Below are 16,618 nucleotides of genomic sequence, written 5' to 3' on the forward strand. Positions count from 1 at the left end.
ACAACAACAACAAAAAAAACACCTTTGAAATGTCTGTTTGGTGCTTCCAGACACTTGAGAGAGGGGATGTCATCTAGTGGTTAAGCTGAATCTTGAGAATTAGGAGGGTTTCTTTTTTTGTCACTACCCAGGGAAAGCTGAGTTGGCATGAAGAAATTAGAGGTTATACCACGTGCTTCTGCTGACTAGCCGACTTGGGCTGGAGTTGAGGAAGATGAATGATAGAAACTGCATTCTGGCAGGGCAAGCAAGGAACCCACAGTCCCTTTGCTTCTGTACCTTCCCTTCAGCTGAGCCATCCTCTTCTCTGCCCTGCCATATTCCCTTTGGCCTCAAGCTCGTTGAATCAGCTCCTTCCTTTTCTCCTCTTTCCAAATCCCTATTCCTTATGATGCTTTATTTTATTTTTTATTTTAATAAAGTACATACGTGTGTTTAGGAACATAAAAGAGGAAAACAAAACCGGACTTTATTTGAGAGCCATCTCCATTTGAAAACTCTTGGTATTTGCTTTTCTCTCCATGTCGTTCATATCTGGTCTTGGATCAGAGAGGCTAAGCACTGTGCCTGGTGACCTAATTGGGGTGGAATCAGCCAGCAAGACTCATTTTCCTAGGATGCAAGCACCAGAAGAACCTTTCCAGAACATCTGGTACAACCACGTTCATTTGACACGTGGAGAATTTGAAGCCTCATGACCTCAAGTTACTATTGGTAACATTAATTGAACATCTGCAATGAGGAGGACGCCCTTCTACACTTGGACAAGCTCTTTTAAAAGGTCCGCACATTCTCACTGGTAAGATAGGTGGAGTGATTTGGGGTGTCCCCCCAGATTTCCTGTTATGCAAACACAGAAACACCAGGAACGGCGGCACAACCCAGGTCAAACCCTTCCTAAGTTGTAAACTAACCCTCAATAGCTGATGGTGAGAAAGAAAACGTTGGCTGACTCTGACTTCTACATCCACCTTAAAACTTGTCTCTGTGCCCCCCAGAGCCCACTACACCGTAGGCATCAAGAAACGTCGCGAAATGAAATGAAGGCCTTCTCGGCTGCTCATCCCCCTCGACATTCTCTCCCTCTAGGGACTGCGCTACAATTTGAGTCCCTGCCTGGGGACTTTTCGGGGTCTTGTCTGGTCTCCTCAGACAGTGATCGCGTCCCTGAGGCAGGACCAGGTCGCCCTTTTTCACTGCGGGGCGCCGTCTGGAACCAGGCAGGCTGCTCACTCCGACTCTCATGGTTTTCCTCGCGATGGGCAGCTTTTTTTTTGAGGGGTACGCGAGCATCGAAAATGACCGGAGCTGGCCGGGGGAACACTAGAGGGCCGCGGGGTGGCGTTTACGGTCCTAGCCAGGGCAGAGGGCGGGGCATTCTCACGGGTATGGGTGGGCAGAGCCGCCCGCCCGCCCGCGTTCCCGCCCCAGCGCGCTGCCCCGGGCTGGCGCCGAGTAGGCGGGGATGGGCGGGGGCGGGGCCCGCCGGGGTCAGGTGACTGCACCGCGGGCCGCTGAGGTCCAGGGGTGTCAGAGTGCCTGGAGGGTTGCAGGGCCGGCGGGGCAGTCGCGGTAACACGGCCGCGGCCATGGGGGGCTTGAAAGACGAGCTGCTCAAGGCCATCTGGCACGCCTTCACTGCACTGGACCTGGACCACAGCGGCAAGGTTTCCAAGTCGCAGCTCAAGGTGGGCGCCCCCCCTCCCCAGGGTCCCCTCTCCCGGGCCTCCGCGGCGCGCGCTCCACTACCCAGGGTGGAAGCGGGACGCAGCGGGCGGTGACCACAGGGAGGAGCGGGCCGGAATGCAGACTGGCGGCTTGCTTGGGGCGGAGCGGGTAGAGACTGAGATTTGGCATTCGTTTGCTTTCTTCTTGCCTTGGGATAGTGTGTGTTAGTCCCCTACAGGCTCGCAGTGAGCGGGGGTGAGAGGCGGGGCAGGGTCTTCGAACGGCCAGCCGGGGTCCCTGTTTGCGCCAGGGTGCTCCAGAAAGTTTCAGACTCAGGGCGGTGAGAAGCCCTCTTAAACAACTTACCCAGAGTTTTCCCTTAACTCTGGGAGAGGAAGGGACTTGCCCAACGTTACTGGTCGGAGAGCCTTTTACAGCGCACGCTTTACCCTGGGACGGTCCTCAACTCCTCACCTCCCTCCTTCCTCCCCCCGCTGCACCCGAGGCAAACGGGCAGTTCAGAGAAGGGAGAAGTGCCTCGGAGCTCGTCCTCCAGCAGCCTCCTCCTTTGGGGGGTTTTGGCAGTAGGACACGCTTTGTGACTTGTGAGGAAGACCTCCCCACCTAGCGTCCTCAGGTCTGGAACTGCTTGAGGGTGTGTCGAATCCCGTAGGGACCCTAGGAGCACTGATTTTTCTTGTATCCTTCCAAAGCAACTGCTTTTGCAGAGTCTTTACTGTGACTGCCAAAGACCCCATCAGTAAGTGAGAGTATAAGGTATAAATAAAGGAATGCTTGTAAACTGAGTAACTCCAAGCAGGAGAAGTGGCACTTAGCCAGGAGAAATTGGCAGCTTCTTGAAAGTATAAAATATGAAACAGACAAGAAAAGCCATTCACAGGCATTTTTAGATTTTCAAATTTTGGATCTGAATGGTTTTGTTAGCCTCTTCTGGGAATTGATTTCTGAGGTTTGGATTTGCTTTGTATATTTTGTACAGTAACCAGGAGGTTCTTATGAGTAGTGGCTTTTATGCCTGTAGGAGTTCGCATTCTCTGTCTGTCTTTGGCACTCCTCTCCTTTTCTCATTTATAACATCATAGTCTGGAAAAGTCACGGAGATGATCCACTTAATCTTTAATTTACTTTATTATTATTTTTCTTAAGTTAACATATGGTAAAATTGACTTTTTGGTGTACAGTCTTATGAGGTTTAACACATATATAGGTTTTGTTTAACTACCACCAATATCAGGTTTCTATCAGTTCTATTTTCCCAGAAGACTCCTTCATGCTACCGCCTCACCTCCAACTGTGGGCGATCAATGATCTGTTCTTAATTGCTATAGTTTTGTCTTCCACAGTGTCATATAAATGGAGTCATACAATATGTTATCTTTTGACACTGGCTTCTCTTACTCAGCATAATACCTAGAGATTCATCCATGTTTTTGTGTGTATCAATAATTCTTTTATCGTTAAGTAATATTTCATTGTATAGATGTACCATAGTTAATCCAGTCACCCTTAAAGAACATTTGTATTATTTCCTGTTTTTGGTGATTATAAATAGAGCTGCATTTTACTTTTTACTGTTTTTACTTTTAATTTACCTATACTGCTACATTTAAAGTGGGTTTCTTGTACATAGTATATAGCTGGGTCTTGTTTTTTCATCCATTCTGACAATCTCTGTCTTTTAATTGGTGTGTTTAGGCCGTTTATATTTAATATAATTATTTAAATGGTTAGATTTAGGGCTACTATTTTTTATTTGGTGTCTTTTCTCTTTTTTGTCCTTCCTCTATTTTTTTCTTTTAGGTTATTTGAACATGTTTTAGTATTCCATTTTAATACTGAGTTGTTTTTTTTTTTTACTGTATTTCTTTGTATAGTTTTTAATGGTTGCTCTAGGGATTATTATTTTATATATATACATATATATCTAATTTTTCACAGTCTACTTAGAATTAATATTTTACCATTTCATATTTTACCAGAGAAATGAAGAGACCTTATCACTATATAGGTCCCTTTAACTCCCCCTACTTTATGTCGTAGTTGTCATATTGATTAATTTTAATACATTGAAAACCCCATGAGACAGTGTTAACTTTTTTTTCTTTAACCATCATATTTATTTTAAAGATCTTTCAAGAGAAGAATAGTATTTCCCCCCAGATATTCCCAGATTATTCTTTAATTTTGTAGATAAGGTAGATGAAGCTTCTGAAATGTTTGATGACTTGCCCAAAGTCACAGTTGTAAGTAGTAGCTAAATCAAGAATCAAGATTTTCACACCTTTGAGCCAATATTTATGCCAATTGATGGCATAAATGAGATATTTTCTGTTACTTTTGTTGCACTCCATTCAAAATTGCCCTTGTGGCTGCTAATAGAAAACATGTTCAGAGGATTCTTCACTGCAGCTTGGCAGGAAGTATTAAAATCCCAGTTCATAGCTTTCACCCACAAGATGTTGATAATGTAACCATGCATTTGTCTTTCCCTTGTCTATTTAACTGAGAGACTTTGGGATTAAGTTCCATTCATGTTGCCAATGTTTCTGGAATTGAAAATATTTTTTAAAATTTCTACTTGGGTCTTTAATCTTTTGTTTTGACTTTGAAGTTGGATATTCTTTGATCTGTTGGCTAGGAGTAGGGTTTTTGCCTTAATTTGTTCATATAGTAACCTTTTGTGTGTTTACTCTGTGTACTGTACCATGATAATTTCATAAAAATATTAATTAGTGTTTTTAGGCCCTTAAGGGTTAATACCTTCTGAAAGGAAATATATATGTAGGCCTCCCTCCGCCCCCCACCAACGGTTTCACTTTCTGTGGCTTCAGTTTCAACTATTGTCCAAAAGTATTACATGGAAAATTCTAGAAAAGAACAATTCATAAGTTTTAAGTTACATGCCATTCTCAGGAGCCTGATGAAATCTCATACAGTTCCTCCCCAAATCCTGCCCCAGATGTGAATCGTCTGTTGGTCCAGCGTATCCATGCTGTATATGTTACCTCCCTGTTAGTCACTTAGTAGGCATTTTGGTTATCAGATCAGTTATCAAGAGAGAGGGCACTTTCAAATAACTGTTATGACAGTATATTGTTATAATTGTTCTATTATTAGTTATTATTGTTAATCTCTTACTGTGCCTAATTTATAAATTAAACTTTATCATAGGTATGTATGTATAGGAAAAACATAGCATGTATAGGATTCAGTACTATTTGTGGTTTCAGGTTTCAGGCATCCACTGGGAATATTCACCATGGATAGTAGTGTACTACTGTAATTGTTTTATTAAATAGCAGACTAAAAATTAAATATCAAAAAATGAGAGTTAAAATTTCTCACTTTGGAAAACTATATGGGCATTCCAAAATTTTTGACACTTGCCTTTTTGAATTACCTTCACAATTTTTGACACAATGAATAAGTACATTCACTATGTAATGGACATTTCATGTGTTAGGTACTGTGCCCCATGTTAAGGGTGATATGATAGTAAAAGTAGGGGAAAAAGAAACAAATGTGAATCTTTGGCTTCAAAGAGTTTACATTTTGGTAAGCAAATAAAGAGATCAACCATTAAAGAAGGTGTGTTCTTTTGCACGCTCTCTCTCTCTCTATATATTTTTATATATGTATATGTGTACCTATGTACATATGTATGTATATGTAATTACTCACAATTACCCTATCTTTAAGAAACAAAGTTTGGTGGTAGAGATAAATACAGAAATATTATTGGATTGAAGATACTGAGTGTGACAGAAGATAAGGGACCATGAGATTTTAGGGAAAGAGGCAATTACTTTTTACTGGTGAGATTACTTCATTAAAAAAAATTTCTTTGAAATGGAATTTGAAGAAAGCTATCATGTAATTATGTAGTATGGGAAGGATTAAGCCCGTTCTATTCATTCATTCATTCAATGGATATTTATTGACTGCTGTTAGCTCTAAGGTTTTCCTGTGAACTATTGTAACAGACAGGAATTAATCAAGCATTTGTGGGGACTTCTATATAACTTATTTTGACTGGAGTGTAGAATATGAGTGGGTATGTGTTTGTGTGTATGTATATGAGAGAGTTATTGCTAGTGATAAAGCTGTGGAAATAGATTGGGGTTAAGGGCTTTGAATACCAGGCTAGTTAGGTGATACCATAGGGCCTCCAAGTTTCTGAGACGTGATGGGCCATGGTCAGAATTGCACTTAAAGAAGTCAATTGGGCAGTAACCTATGTATTAGGTTGGAGTAGATTGGGCAGACTGGAATTAGGAAATTATTGCAATAGCCCAGATGAGAGGTAATGGGGGTTTGAGGTGGTGAGTCTGGATATGGGGGGGATGGTGGGTGAAGGAGCTTTGCTGTCCACAGGCTGTACGCATGGTTGGGTGTGAAGACAAATGAAAAGGACAGAGTCAGAAATGTCTCAAATTTCAAATATGGGTGACCAGTGGATATAGTGGTTTTTAATAGAAACAGGAAAGTTACGAGAAAGAACTGTTTAGAGAAGAAATGATAGCTTTGAGCATGTAGAATTTTTTATTTGTTTTGTTTTGTTTTTGAGGTCCTTGATGAAAGGATGTTTAGCTGGGGATGACGTCCTTGGGAAGGGTGGGACTGTTGGTATAGGATCTGGTAGTTGAAGCTTGGAAAAAGGAGGGAAGAGATTAATCGATGGCTTTGGGAATGGTTACGGTAGGTGGTAGGAGGAAGAATAGACGCTGGGGAACCAGAAATGAGAGATAAGAACACTTTGGGGCAACACTGGAACTAAGGGGGAAGAGATTTTCAAGAACGACATCATCTCTTATCTGTGAGAGTTAGTTATTACTATTATTGTTGTTATGTACATATATTTTGGAGACTGTAATAAGATTGATTCTTCCTTGTAGCTCATAAGCTACATATTTTTTCTCTAAAAAGAACTTGTGAAAAGTTGGAGTATTGGCATCATCCTGGAAATAAATTTATTTTTTATTTTTAAGATTACTCTGTAGTGCAGTACTCACTTAGATAAATGCGTTTGGGTCAATGCTATAAATATTTTTCTTGAGGGCCCCCAGTCTAGTACCAAAAAAAGCTTATTTTTTATACCTTATTTTATTTTTTTAGGTTAGGCAACCCTTGGTTGAGCTCACGGATTGCAAGGACATTGTCAGTTTACAATCCCTTATTTTTTATTTAGTTTTTATGCCTACAACACTTGGTCTTCCTAGGTAGTCTCCCATCCAAGTACTAACCGGCCCTGACCCTGCTTAGCTTCCGAGATCAGATGGGATTGGGCTTGTTTAGGGTGGCATGACCGTAGACTTTTATATTAATTTTAATTGTTAACTAATAGCATATTTTTTGAGTAAAACAAAAATTACGATCTAAGCTTTGAAACTGAAAATCCGAAGAAAAAATTAACATAAGGAAGATATTTTGTTATTGCAAACATGGACTTTCATTAAACTTATCAATAAGATAAAGATACAAAATACAGAATTTAAAAACCACTGTGACTTTCATAAGCTACTATAGAAGCTGATGTTGGGCTGTCATCTATTCACAGTAATGTTTCCTTTTGTAAAACAACTTGCAGGTCAGTATCTTCTTGATTTTTCTTAAAGTACTCCTCCTCCAAAAAACGGAACTGCCTCTGCCTCACCGTCCTTACCTTGATTCTTTCTCCTTCTCCCTTCACATTCCCTGTGATCGCCTTGGTGTTTTCCCTGGCAATCTCTACACCCTCTGCAGGGAACCTCTGTCTCTCTGGCTCCAGAGGTGGCATTTCTGGCTCCCCACCTGAGTTTCAGCTGTACAAGTCTTCCCTCTACACCAAGCCTGTGCACACATAGAAGTCATTAGCTATATTAGCTTAACTTGCAATTGGAATGTTGGAAGGCAACTCATTTTTTTATTGTCATATTGATTTGGTGTTACTCTTTTAAGGCTTGAGTACAGAGGGACACTAAACTAAGTTATTGTTTCAAGTTAAGCTTTTATAAATTGTAGAGATTTAGTTTGTAGCTCTAAAGTAGAGAGCAATAGGCTAATGGAGGGGAAATAAATCTTCAGAAACACATTCTCTACTTGCCTTTAAACCTGTATTCATAAATAGTCCTTCCTTAGAATAAACTGTATCGTTTAAGACTGTATTATTCATTTTGAATGCAGTTTTGGTATGCTTTATGATAACTGATGGGAGATTAAATACTACTGAGTGAGATTTATGGAAACTTTAAAAAATATAGGAAGGTACTAGGTACCTATAGGTAGCTGAGTAAATATTAGTGAGTTGAATATTAGAAATTTTTTTAAGTCGGCTTTTTCCTAGGTTTGGTTTTGGTGTTTATGCCCTTTTTTTCTTTCTTTCTTTCTTTTTTTTTTGATGAAGGACATTTGTGTGGATTCCATATTTTAGGAAACCTTATTAATATGCCATCTGAAACAGACATTGTCACTTTTAGTTTATGCTGTAAATTTGCAGAAGTCATAATGGAGCTAGGTATAGGGCATATTTGAAGTAGAGGCAATAATTATTTCTTTTTCACTGATGTTTAAAATTTCTTCAAATTATTTAGAATTTCAATGGCTTTGCCGAAGGATACTAAACCTCCAATGTTACTTAGAAATACATGCAATTCCAAGAAGATAAAAAGACGAAGGCTATTTAATAAATGTACATCAAAAAGAGTTGTTCATATATCTACATGGTATGAAATTCATAAAGTTCAAAATGACATTTACAAAAGTGAAAAGTAAGTTTCCTCCAACTCAAGGCCCACACTAATTCCCTGCTCTGAAGGTAAATAACCATTATTACTAGTTTCTTATGTTTCTTCCAGAGATCAAAACGTGTCTTAAAATTAATTCTTTTATTGTTATAGTAAGTGTTGCCCTACTAAATTTGGCAAAATCTAGTACTATTTTTGCAACCTCTATTATAGCTTTACTTTGCAATTATGGTTGCATTGTCAATTACATGTCAGCGCTGGAAATGTCTTGAAATAAGCTTATTGGCTCTGCACTTTTATGCTGTTGTTTTTAGAAGCACAGAATTTTCTTTGTTTTAAGTTATGCCCTTTTCAAGTGAAAGAGCTTACAATTAATGAGGATATAAATGAATTTTTTTTAGGAACAACGGGTAGTTTGAGTCTTTATTAATTTTGCAGAGGTAGATTTTTAACTACTTTTTAAAAATTCTGTGCCTTGCAGTTGGTTTATGTATCTTGTACATAATATGTGTTCTGTTCTCATGTAGGCATTTAGCCTCAAAATATTTTAAACTTGCTGGTTACAGAAGTAATCGATCCAGGCAGTTGAAAATATAAAGGAAGCAAGCCAGAAGAGTGAAACACAATATAAAAGATATGGTTGCGAATATAGTCAGCTATGTATAGTGTCAGGTGGGTGCTAGACTAATTGGGGGGATCACTTCGTATATGATGTAAATACCTAACCTCCTGTATACCTGAAACTAATATAAAATAATACCGAATGTCAGCTACAATTGGGAAAAAAAAGATTTGGTTAATTCTTGTGAACTTGGCACGTATAGTATTTCCTTCCTAATCTTTTGTGATTTTGTTTCTGTTAACTGTTGTGATAAAAGTAGTTTCTGTTGAGGAACTGAAAATCTAATTTTAAAAAATGAGGTTAGGAGATTGGAGTCTGAGTGAGCCCCTAAAAGTCTTTGTAAATATATTTTTTTATTTATTCACCAAAATAAAACAGTAAAGACAGCTCTCCAAAAAAAGGGCACATGAAAGATTTTTTAAAAAATAGTATAATGGATTCTGGGTTATTTCCTTTTTCTATTCCTTACTTGCTAGAAACTTTACATGGGATAGCTTGGAAATTTTTTGTTTTTTTTTTTGAAATACATGTAAACTTTTGCTGTTTTGAAGGTAATATGCAAACCATGAGACACTGTGTGTGTGTGTGTGTGTGTGTGTGTGTGTGTGTGTGTGTGGCCCTCCATCTTAACAACCAGTGCATTTCTAATCTTGTGACTCAGAGCTCTTAACCTTTCTGATCCCCGTTTTGTATTTCCTTTGGGGTCTCACCACAGTCCCAGAGGTATGTTAGTAGCTGGAAGCTGCTAAAATGGGAGAGGCTTTGTGTTAACTTTTCTCACTTACTGTTTGCCCTCACACGTTAGGTATTTCTCATTTCCTCTCAACAGGAGGGTTATTATACTCCGCTCAGTGATAATTAGCACATGGAAACTCAGGGTCCTCTGACTTGCCTCCTCAGTTCTTTATATGTCCCTGTTCCTACAATTAAGTCTAAGGTAGCCCTTTGCCTCAGGTTCTTTTATCTTCCCCAAGGCTTCCTTTCTTAAATTTAAGTTTCTGCTCCATTTCCTTCTTTATTTTATTCTTCTCATTCTACCTTCAGGTTGCTGCTACTGCTTCTCCTCCTCTTCCTCCTCCTCCTCTGCCTCCTCCTCCTCCTCCTCCTCCTCTTTTTTTTAACTCAAAATCTGTGTCTACTTGCAATTATCAGCAAGGTATTTAGGAATAAATCTTCATATAGTCCAGTTTCATATATATATTGTGATTAAAGGGAGATTTCTGCAATATTAGAAGAACTAATTTTTTCATCTTAAGATTATTCTATGCCTTCTAAACCTTTTGCTTCTTTAGGAATAATTAGCTTTATGACTATGTTTGATTTAGGCCAGGAGTGTGGTTTATGTAGACATAGTGTACTAGCCAGAAGTGACACCAGTTAGGATAAAAGTTGTTCTGCTCAGATGGACAACTGGCCATATTGTTGAAGGTATTATATTTCACTGGATAGACAGCTCTAGGAGGATGAAACACTTTTTGCCTTATCAGGCAGCACATTCCCATCATTTCTTCCAGTTCATAGGGTCATAGATATCTCAGCCAGATGGCTGTTAATCTGGAGTTGACAGTAGGAGCTGGTGGCTAGCTGACTTAACTCTCAGTGTCTTCCTTCAGTGACGATTGGCGAAAATGCTGTTAGCTAATGGGACACCAGACTGTTAGTAGATGGAACTAGGTTGTAATTCTATGGTTCTTTCCCTGGGCGACTTTGGGGTATTTGCTTTGCTTTTTGTATTTTAGGATTATCTGTTAAATGGGAATAATAAAGACATTCAACAACATGCATGCTTCTGTAGATGAAGCTCACGACCTTTATTTGTGGAAACAGAACATTTACTAGACACCTATTTCCTACCAAATAATGATATTGAAGAAATTAATCTACAAAACATTATATGAATTTGAAATTTATAATCTACCAAACGCCTTCTGTTAGGGACTGTGGGGAAGAAAAAATTGTTGCCCAACATTGTTCTTTACTTTGAAGAGTGTGTGGTTTAGTAGAGAAGATAATACATGAAATGACCATAATATATAAGCAAGTTCTAGAGAGTGTGGAAAATGAGTGCTCTAGGCTATGCTGTCCAGTCAGTATGTTAGCCATTAGCCGCATTTAGCTATTAAGCATCGAAAAGTGACTAGTTCAAATTGAGGTGTGCTGTAAATGCAAAATATACACTGGATCTCAGAGACTCAGTACAAGAAAAGAATGTAAGGTATCTATTTAATAATTTTAAAATATTGATTATGTGTTGAAGTTATAATACTTTGGATATATATTATTAAAATAAATTGTACCTGTTTCCTTTTATTTTTTAATAATATGGCTATTAAAAATGTTAAATTTCTATGTGGTTCGCATTATATTTCTATCCAACAGAGCTGCTGTAGAAGTTCCAAGGATATAAAGAAAGATGCAGACAGTTGTAGACAAGGAAGGTTTCATGGAGGAGCTATTTCTGGAGGGAATGGGACAGATCTCTTATCCAGTATAGTCACAGAAAGGTAGTAGGTATGTTGGTAGCATTGTAAGTAAGAGCAAGAGCCCAAACTTGTAGTATTTGTGAGCTGTATGGAAATATTCTGGGTGTGGGAGAATGTTTCATTTGAGACATAGTGGACAATTAGGATTTAAAGGGAGAAAAGGTTACATTTTAGATGCTTTTGTTCTTGTACAGATTAGATGGTTAATACATATTTGTTGACTATGTTATAACGAGTAATTCAGGACTGATCCTTTAAAGAGGGGAAGTTAGTAAAACTTTTCGGATCAATATATGACAAAAGTAGAGTTTTGAATGATTCTGAGGATGTAGCTGTGATGATTAGAGGTGAGAGGCTAGAGATGGGGAGACCAATTCTGCTATGAAAGTTGATGAGTAAACTGGTGCTGGACTAGGATGGTGGCTGTGGGAACCAAAAAAGATATATTCCCTACCCTTATAGAGCTTAAAGTCTTGTGAATGAGACAGACCAGCAAACTGGTATTTCAAATATAGAGAGTACACAGTGCTGGGAAACACAGAGAAAGGGAGCCTAGCTAGCCTGCGGTGAGGATTGGAGGAGTTAGGTCAGACAATGCTTCTAGAGGAAGGAGACTTTCGTCACTGACCTTAAGGGATGTGCGAAACTCCTTTTAAGAATATCTATGACGAAAGGTTTAGAAAGTAAATCTTTTGGGGGAATAGGAGTAAGTGTCAGGAGAGAGAGAACACTGGTTGGGGGGTGAGGAGACCTGTCTCTGCTCCATTCTTTGTGGTCATGGAAAGTCATTTCTCCTCGCTGAGCTTCAGTTTCCTCATTCGTAAACTGTGGAGTAGAGGATGAAGTCTTCAAGGTTTAGCCTTCTGATTTAACTTTGTTAGCTTGGTGTGTTTACCACGGTCATCTCCTGGTGAGTGCTCACTATTCATCAGCTCTTTGTTAAGGCCTCAGGAAGGAAGAATGGGACCCACCACTGAGGGCTGAGAGCCCGTTTCCCCAGCTTCATATTCTCTGGTTAGCCTTAAGCCAACAGAGCGGCTTACTCAGAGGAGAGAGAGATTGGTCATGGTGGGCTGACTTGGATCCGGAAACAAGACAACCTGTGAATAAAAGAGGTACAAGAAAGTGCTATAGGCATTAAAAGGAAAAAAAAAAAAGGTACAAGGAGAGGAGAGTCCATAGTTCTGTTGTAAAGGGAATGATGGTACCTAAGTCAGGATCGGGGTGGGGATCCTGTTTTGGGAAGAAAGGTAATGAGTTCTCCTTTGGATTTTGTGGATGTGAGACAAATTGATCATAGAAATCTCTAGTATTAGTGATTTAAACCAGGACTCAGTTGAGAGATCAGACTAAAAAGAGAGCTGAGAGTCATTAGAATAGAGGTGATTTAACCTCGTCAGAATAAAAGCACTTTTTAAGAAGAGAATAAGGAGAAAGAAGAACTCAAGGCTCAAAAATTGGGCTTTGGGAAATGTCCATATTGGGAGAACGAGGTGGGAGGGAGGTGATCCCATAAAGGCACCTTGGTAGAGGAAGGAGAAGAACTTAGAAAATAGTATATCATAGGACCAAAAAAAAAAAAGCCTGAGAGGAAGGGATGATCCAGACTTCGAAGTGCCGGAAGCTGGGGAGAGTGACCTGTTCAGAAGGTATCTGTCGCAGGTTGGGTCCTCAAGGAAGCAGATACTAGGACAGAGTACAAAAGGGTTATTGTGGAGAAATACCTACAGAAAAAAAAAAAAAGAAGCAGAATTGGGAAAAGGAGCTGTCAAACCCATGATATGGACTTGACAAAACTGGGAGTGCTGGAGCAAAGACAGCCCGTTAGAAGACTCCCAGGTTGGGGAGAAATGATATTACCACCTTGTTCAATTATTGGCTGAGGTGGATCCTGAAGGTACATGAGCTGGAGGTGCTCAGCGAACCACATTTCTTGAAGCTGGGTGGCACTTCCTTCTTGAGGGATGTGAGTGGTACATTTTTGTGTCATAGAATTCTTTTGAAAAAGCAATTTCAAGAACTTGATAGGGATAGAAGCCATATTATAGGGACCATAAGGGAACAGAGTGGTCAGAAGATAGGGTGGAAGAGGGGTAAACCTCAGGTTTGTGATCTTTATCATCACCTTGGGTGCATACTATGGCTTCAGAGAAGAGTACACTCCTGCAGGACTGCCCACTTTCTTTCTCCTCTATAGAGATCTCTCTAACATGCTTGTTAAGTCTTAGTGAGTCCTTCCCTCAAAAATCTCTGTTTGAATTTTCAGAAACTGGACTGCTTTACTAGATCTCAGGCCAGATGAGTTATGCCTGCTAGTTCTGGTGGTGTTAGTAACTACGGAGGCATTGTTTTTTACTCTAAAAGTGATCTGAGTCAGAGATTCCAAGTAAACAAAAATTCTTTCCAGAAAGAATAAACTGGTAGTATAGTGACATAAATTCAAAGTCACAGATCTAGATAAAGATGATGGAAACGAAAAAGAAAAAAATGAAGGTTCTCAAATGGAACGCATTTAGCTAACATTTGTTGAACATCAGATACTCTTATCAGGTGCTTTATTAGGTTTTGATGTTTACTGCACAAATAGGTAAAATACAGACCCTCTCTTTAAGGAACTTACGAAGTAGTGGGTGAGAGAGACACACAGAAGTTTACTGGAGTTAAATCTTACCAATGATTTATCTTCTTAAAGACATTTGTCCAGTATGAGGCTGGAATTAAGGAGGCTGTCCCAGATTGGGAGCGTTTGCTGCCCATGGTGTGGTTTCTTCAAATGGCATGGCAAAGCACAGTTCTTTTTGGATGACTCAAATGAGTCAGTTTACAGTCCTACAATGCTCTCTTCATATTTTGTAATTTTATTGGTGCTTTCTAGCTGGAACCCTCAGACATATCTAATTTTTTAAATTTTTCATAAATATAAAAGCTTCACTTTTTCTGATTATAAAGATAATACCTAGAATATTCAAACAACACATTGAAATAAAGAGGTAAAGGTAAAGCTCCCAAAATTCCACCCCCAAAGGCAGATAGTTAACTTTATCTTTCTATAGTCTCTCTCCCCCTCCCGTTTTATCTCTCTGTTTCTCTCCGTTGTCCTCCACATCCACACACATGCATGCACACACGCACATATATATACATATGCGCCCATTTATATCAATGGTATCATATCTCATATGCTTTTGTAACCTATTTTTTTTTTTGCCATCTTAACCATTTTTTAAAATTTTAATTAAATTTATTGGGTAACATTGGTTAATAATGTTTCAGGAATACAACTTTATAATACAACACCTGTGTGCTCCATCGTGTGCTCACCACCCAAAGTCTGTTCTCCTTCCATCGTATATTTGACCCCCTTGTTCTCCCTCCTCCCCTTCACCTCTGGTAACCACCATTCTGTTGTCTGTGTCTATGAGTTTGTTTTGTTTGTTTGTTTGTTACCTTTTGTTTTATATCCCACATATGAGTGAAATCATATGGTTCTTGTGTTTTTTTTTTTTTGTCTCACTTATTTCACTTAGCATGATACTCTTAAGATCTATCCATGTTGTTGCAAATAGCAATATTTCATCTTTTTTTTTTTATGGCTGAGTTGTATTCCATTGTATATATGTACCACCTCTTTATCCAATCATCAGTTGAAGGACAATTTGTTTGTTCCCTTGTTTTGGCTATTATGAATAATGCTGCAATGAGCATAAGGGTACATAAATCTTTACGAATAAGTGTTTTAAAATTTTGGAGGTAGATACCCGGAAGAAGGATTGCTGGGTCACATGGTAGCTCCATTTTTAATTTTTTGAGGAACTTCCGTACTATTTCCCATAGTGGCTGCACCAGTTTACATTCCCACCAGCAGTGTGTGAGGGTTCCTTTTCTCCCACAACCTCTCCAATACTTATTATTACTTGTCCTGTTGATGATAGCCATTCTAACAGGTGTGAGACAGTATCTCATTGTGATTTTGATTTGCATTTTCCTTGTAGTTAGTGAAGTTGAACATATGTCTGTTAGCCATCTGTATGTCTTCCTTGGAAAAGTTTATTCAGGTTCTCTGCTCATTTTTTAATTGGATTGTTTGTGTTTTTTTTTTTTGTTGTCGAGTTGTATGAGTTCTTTGTATATTTTGGATATTAACCCCTTATTGGAGGTATTGTTTGCAAATATCTTCTTCTATTCTTTTGGTTGCCTTTTTGGGTAACCTGTTTTCTTAAACAGTGTGTTAGGGTCATCTTTCCATATAAATGTACATGGATATAGATACCATCCTTTATAATGGCTATGAACTGTTTCACTGTGTTGATGTAGATATTTGAGATGTTTTGATGTTTTTAGCGAGGGATGCTCCTGAATATCCTACAACACATAGGATACCTCCTCCTGCTCCCCAAAGAATTATCTGGCCCAAAATGTCAGTAGTGTCGGGGAAAAACTGCTTTATACTTTCTCTAGACTTGGTGGTTGGCAATCTCTACTCCTCTATATTTGCTCAAACACCAGGTATTAATACTCAGGCAAAAAGTAATAGCTCTTTTAATTTGCATTATTTTGATTACTAATGAGGTTAAGCATCTTTTTTGTATATTTATTAGTCACTATTTTTTTTCTGTAAATCGTCTGTTTGTGTCCGTTGTTTGCTTTTTCATTAGGTGTTTTACCTAATAATTTCTAAGAGTAATTTGAATATTGGACATAATAACCTTTTTTGTTTATTTGTTTATAGTATCTTTTTTTAAAGGGAACTTTAGAAATGCTTATGTGGTCAAATTTGCCATTATTTTATGTTTGATTTATGAAGAGGACTGTTAATGAATTATCCAAAATAACTTACTAAAGGTGGTTCATTTAAGATGTAATCCAGTAGCATACACTGTAGTTTAGTGGCATATAATCTGTGGACAACACCACAACAGATGATTTTGAGTTAGAGGTCTGCCTGTAAGTGTTGGCTTTACTGAGTTCTCCCTTAGCCCTATTTTGGTCACTGTGAAGGGTAAGGAAGAAAAATATTAGGCAGAGTTTCCTCTCTCACTGAGCTGCAGTTAGGTACTTGAGATACCACTAGCGTATGAAGCAGACTTGGTTAAATGCTGAAT

General features: G+C 38.8%; 1 protein-coding gene and 1 pseudogene across 1 annotated transcript in view; one reads left to right on the plus strand and one right to left on the minus strand.

Moving 5' to 3' along the window:
* Nucleotides 1-1,501: 1,501 nt before the first annotated feature.
* Nucleotides 1,502-16,618, plus strand: part of SWAP70 (switching B cell complex subunit SWAP70) — a 63,324-nt gene continuing 48,207 nt past the window's right edge. Inside the window, exon 1 of the mRNA XM_016147357.2 lies at nt 1,502-1,688. Coding sequence (XP_016002843.1) covers nt 1,590-1,688 — 99 coding nt within the window. The 5' untranslated portion in view covers nt 1,502-1,589. The remainder of the gene's footprint in view (nt 1,689-16,618) is intronic.
* LOC118603032 lies at nt 6,884-7,002 on the minus strand (annotated as a pseudogene).

This window comes from Rousettus aegyptiacus, unplaced genomic scaffold (assembly GCF_014176215.1).
Source record: "Rousettus aegyptiacus isolate mRouAeg1 unplaced genomic scaffold, mRouAeg1.p scaffold_m13_p_5, whole genome shotgun sequence".
Classification (NCBI taxonomy): domain Eukaryota; kingdom Metazoa; phylum Chordata; class Mammalia; order Chiroptera; family Pteropodidae; genus Rousettus; species Rousettus aegyptiacus.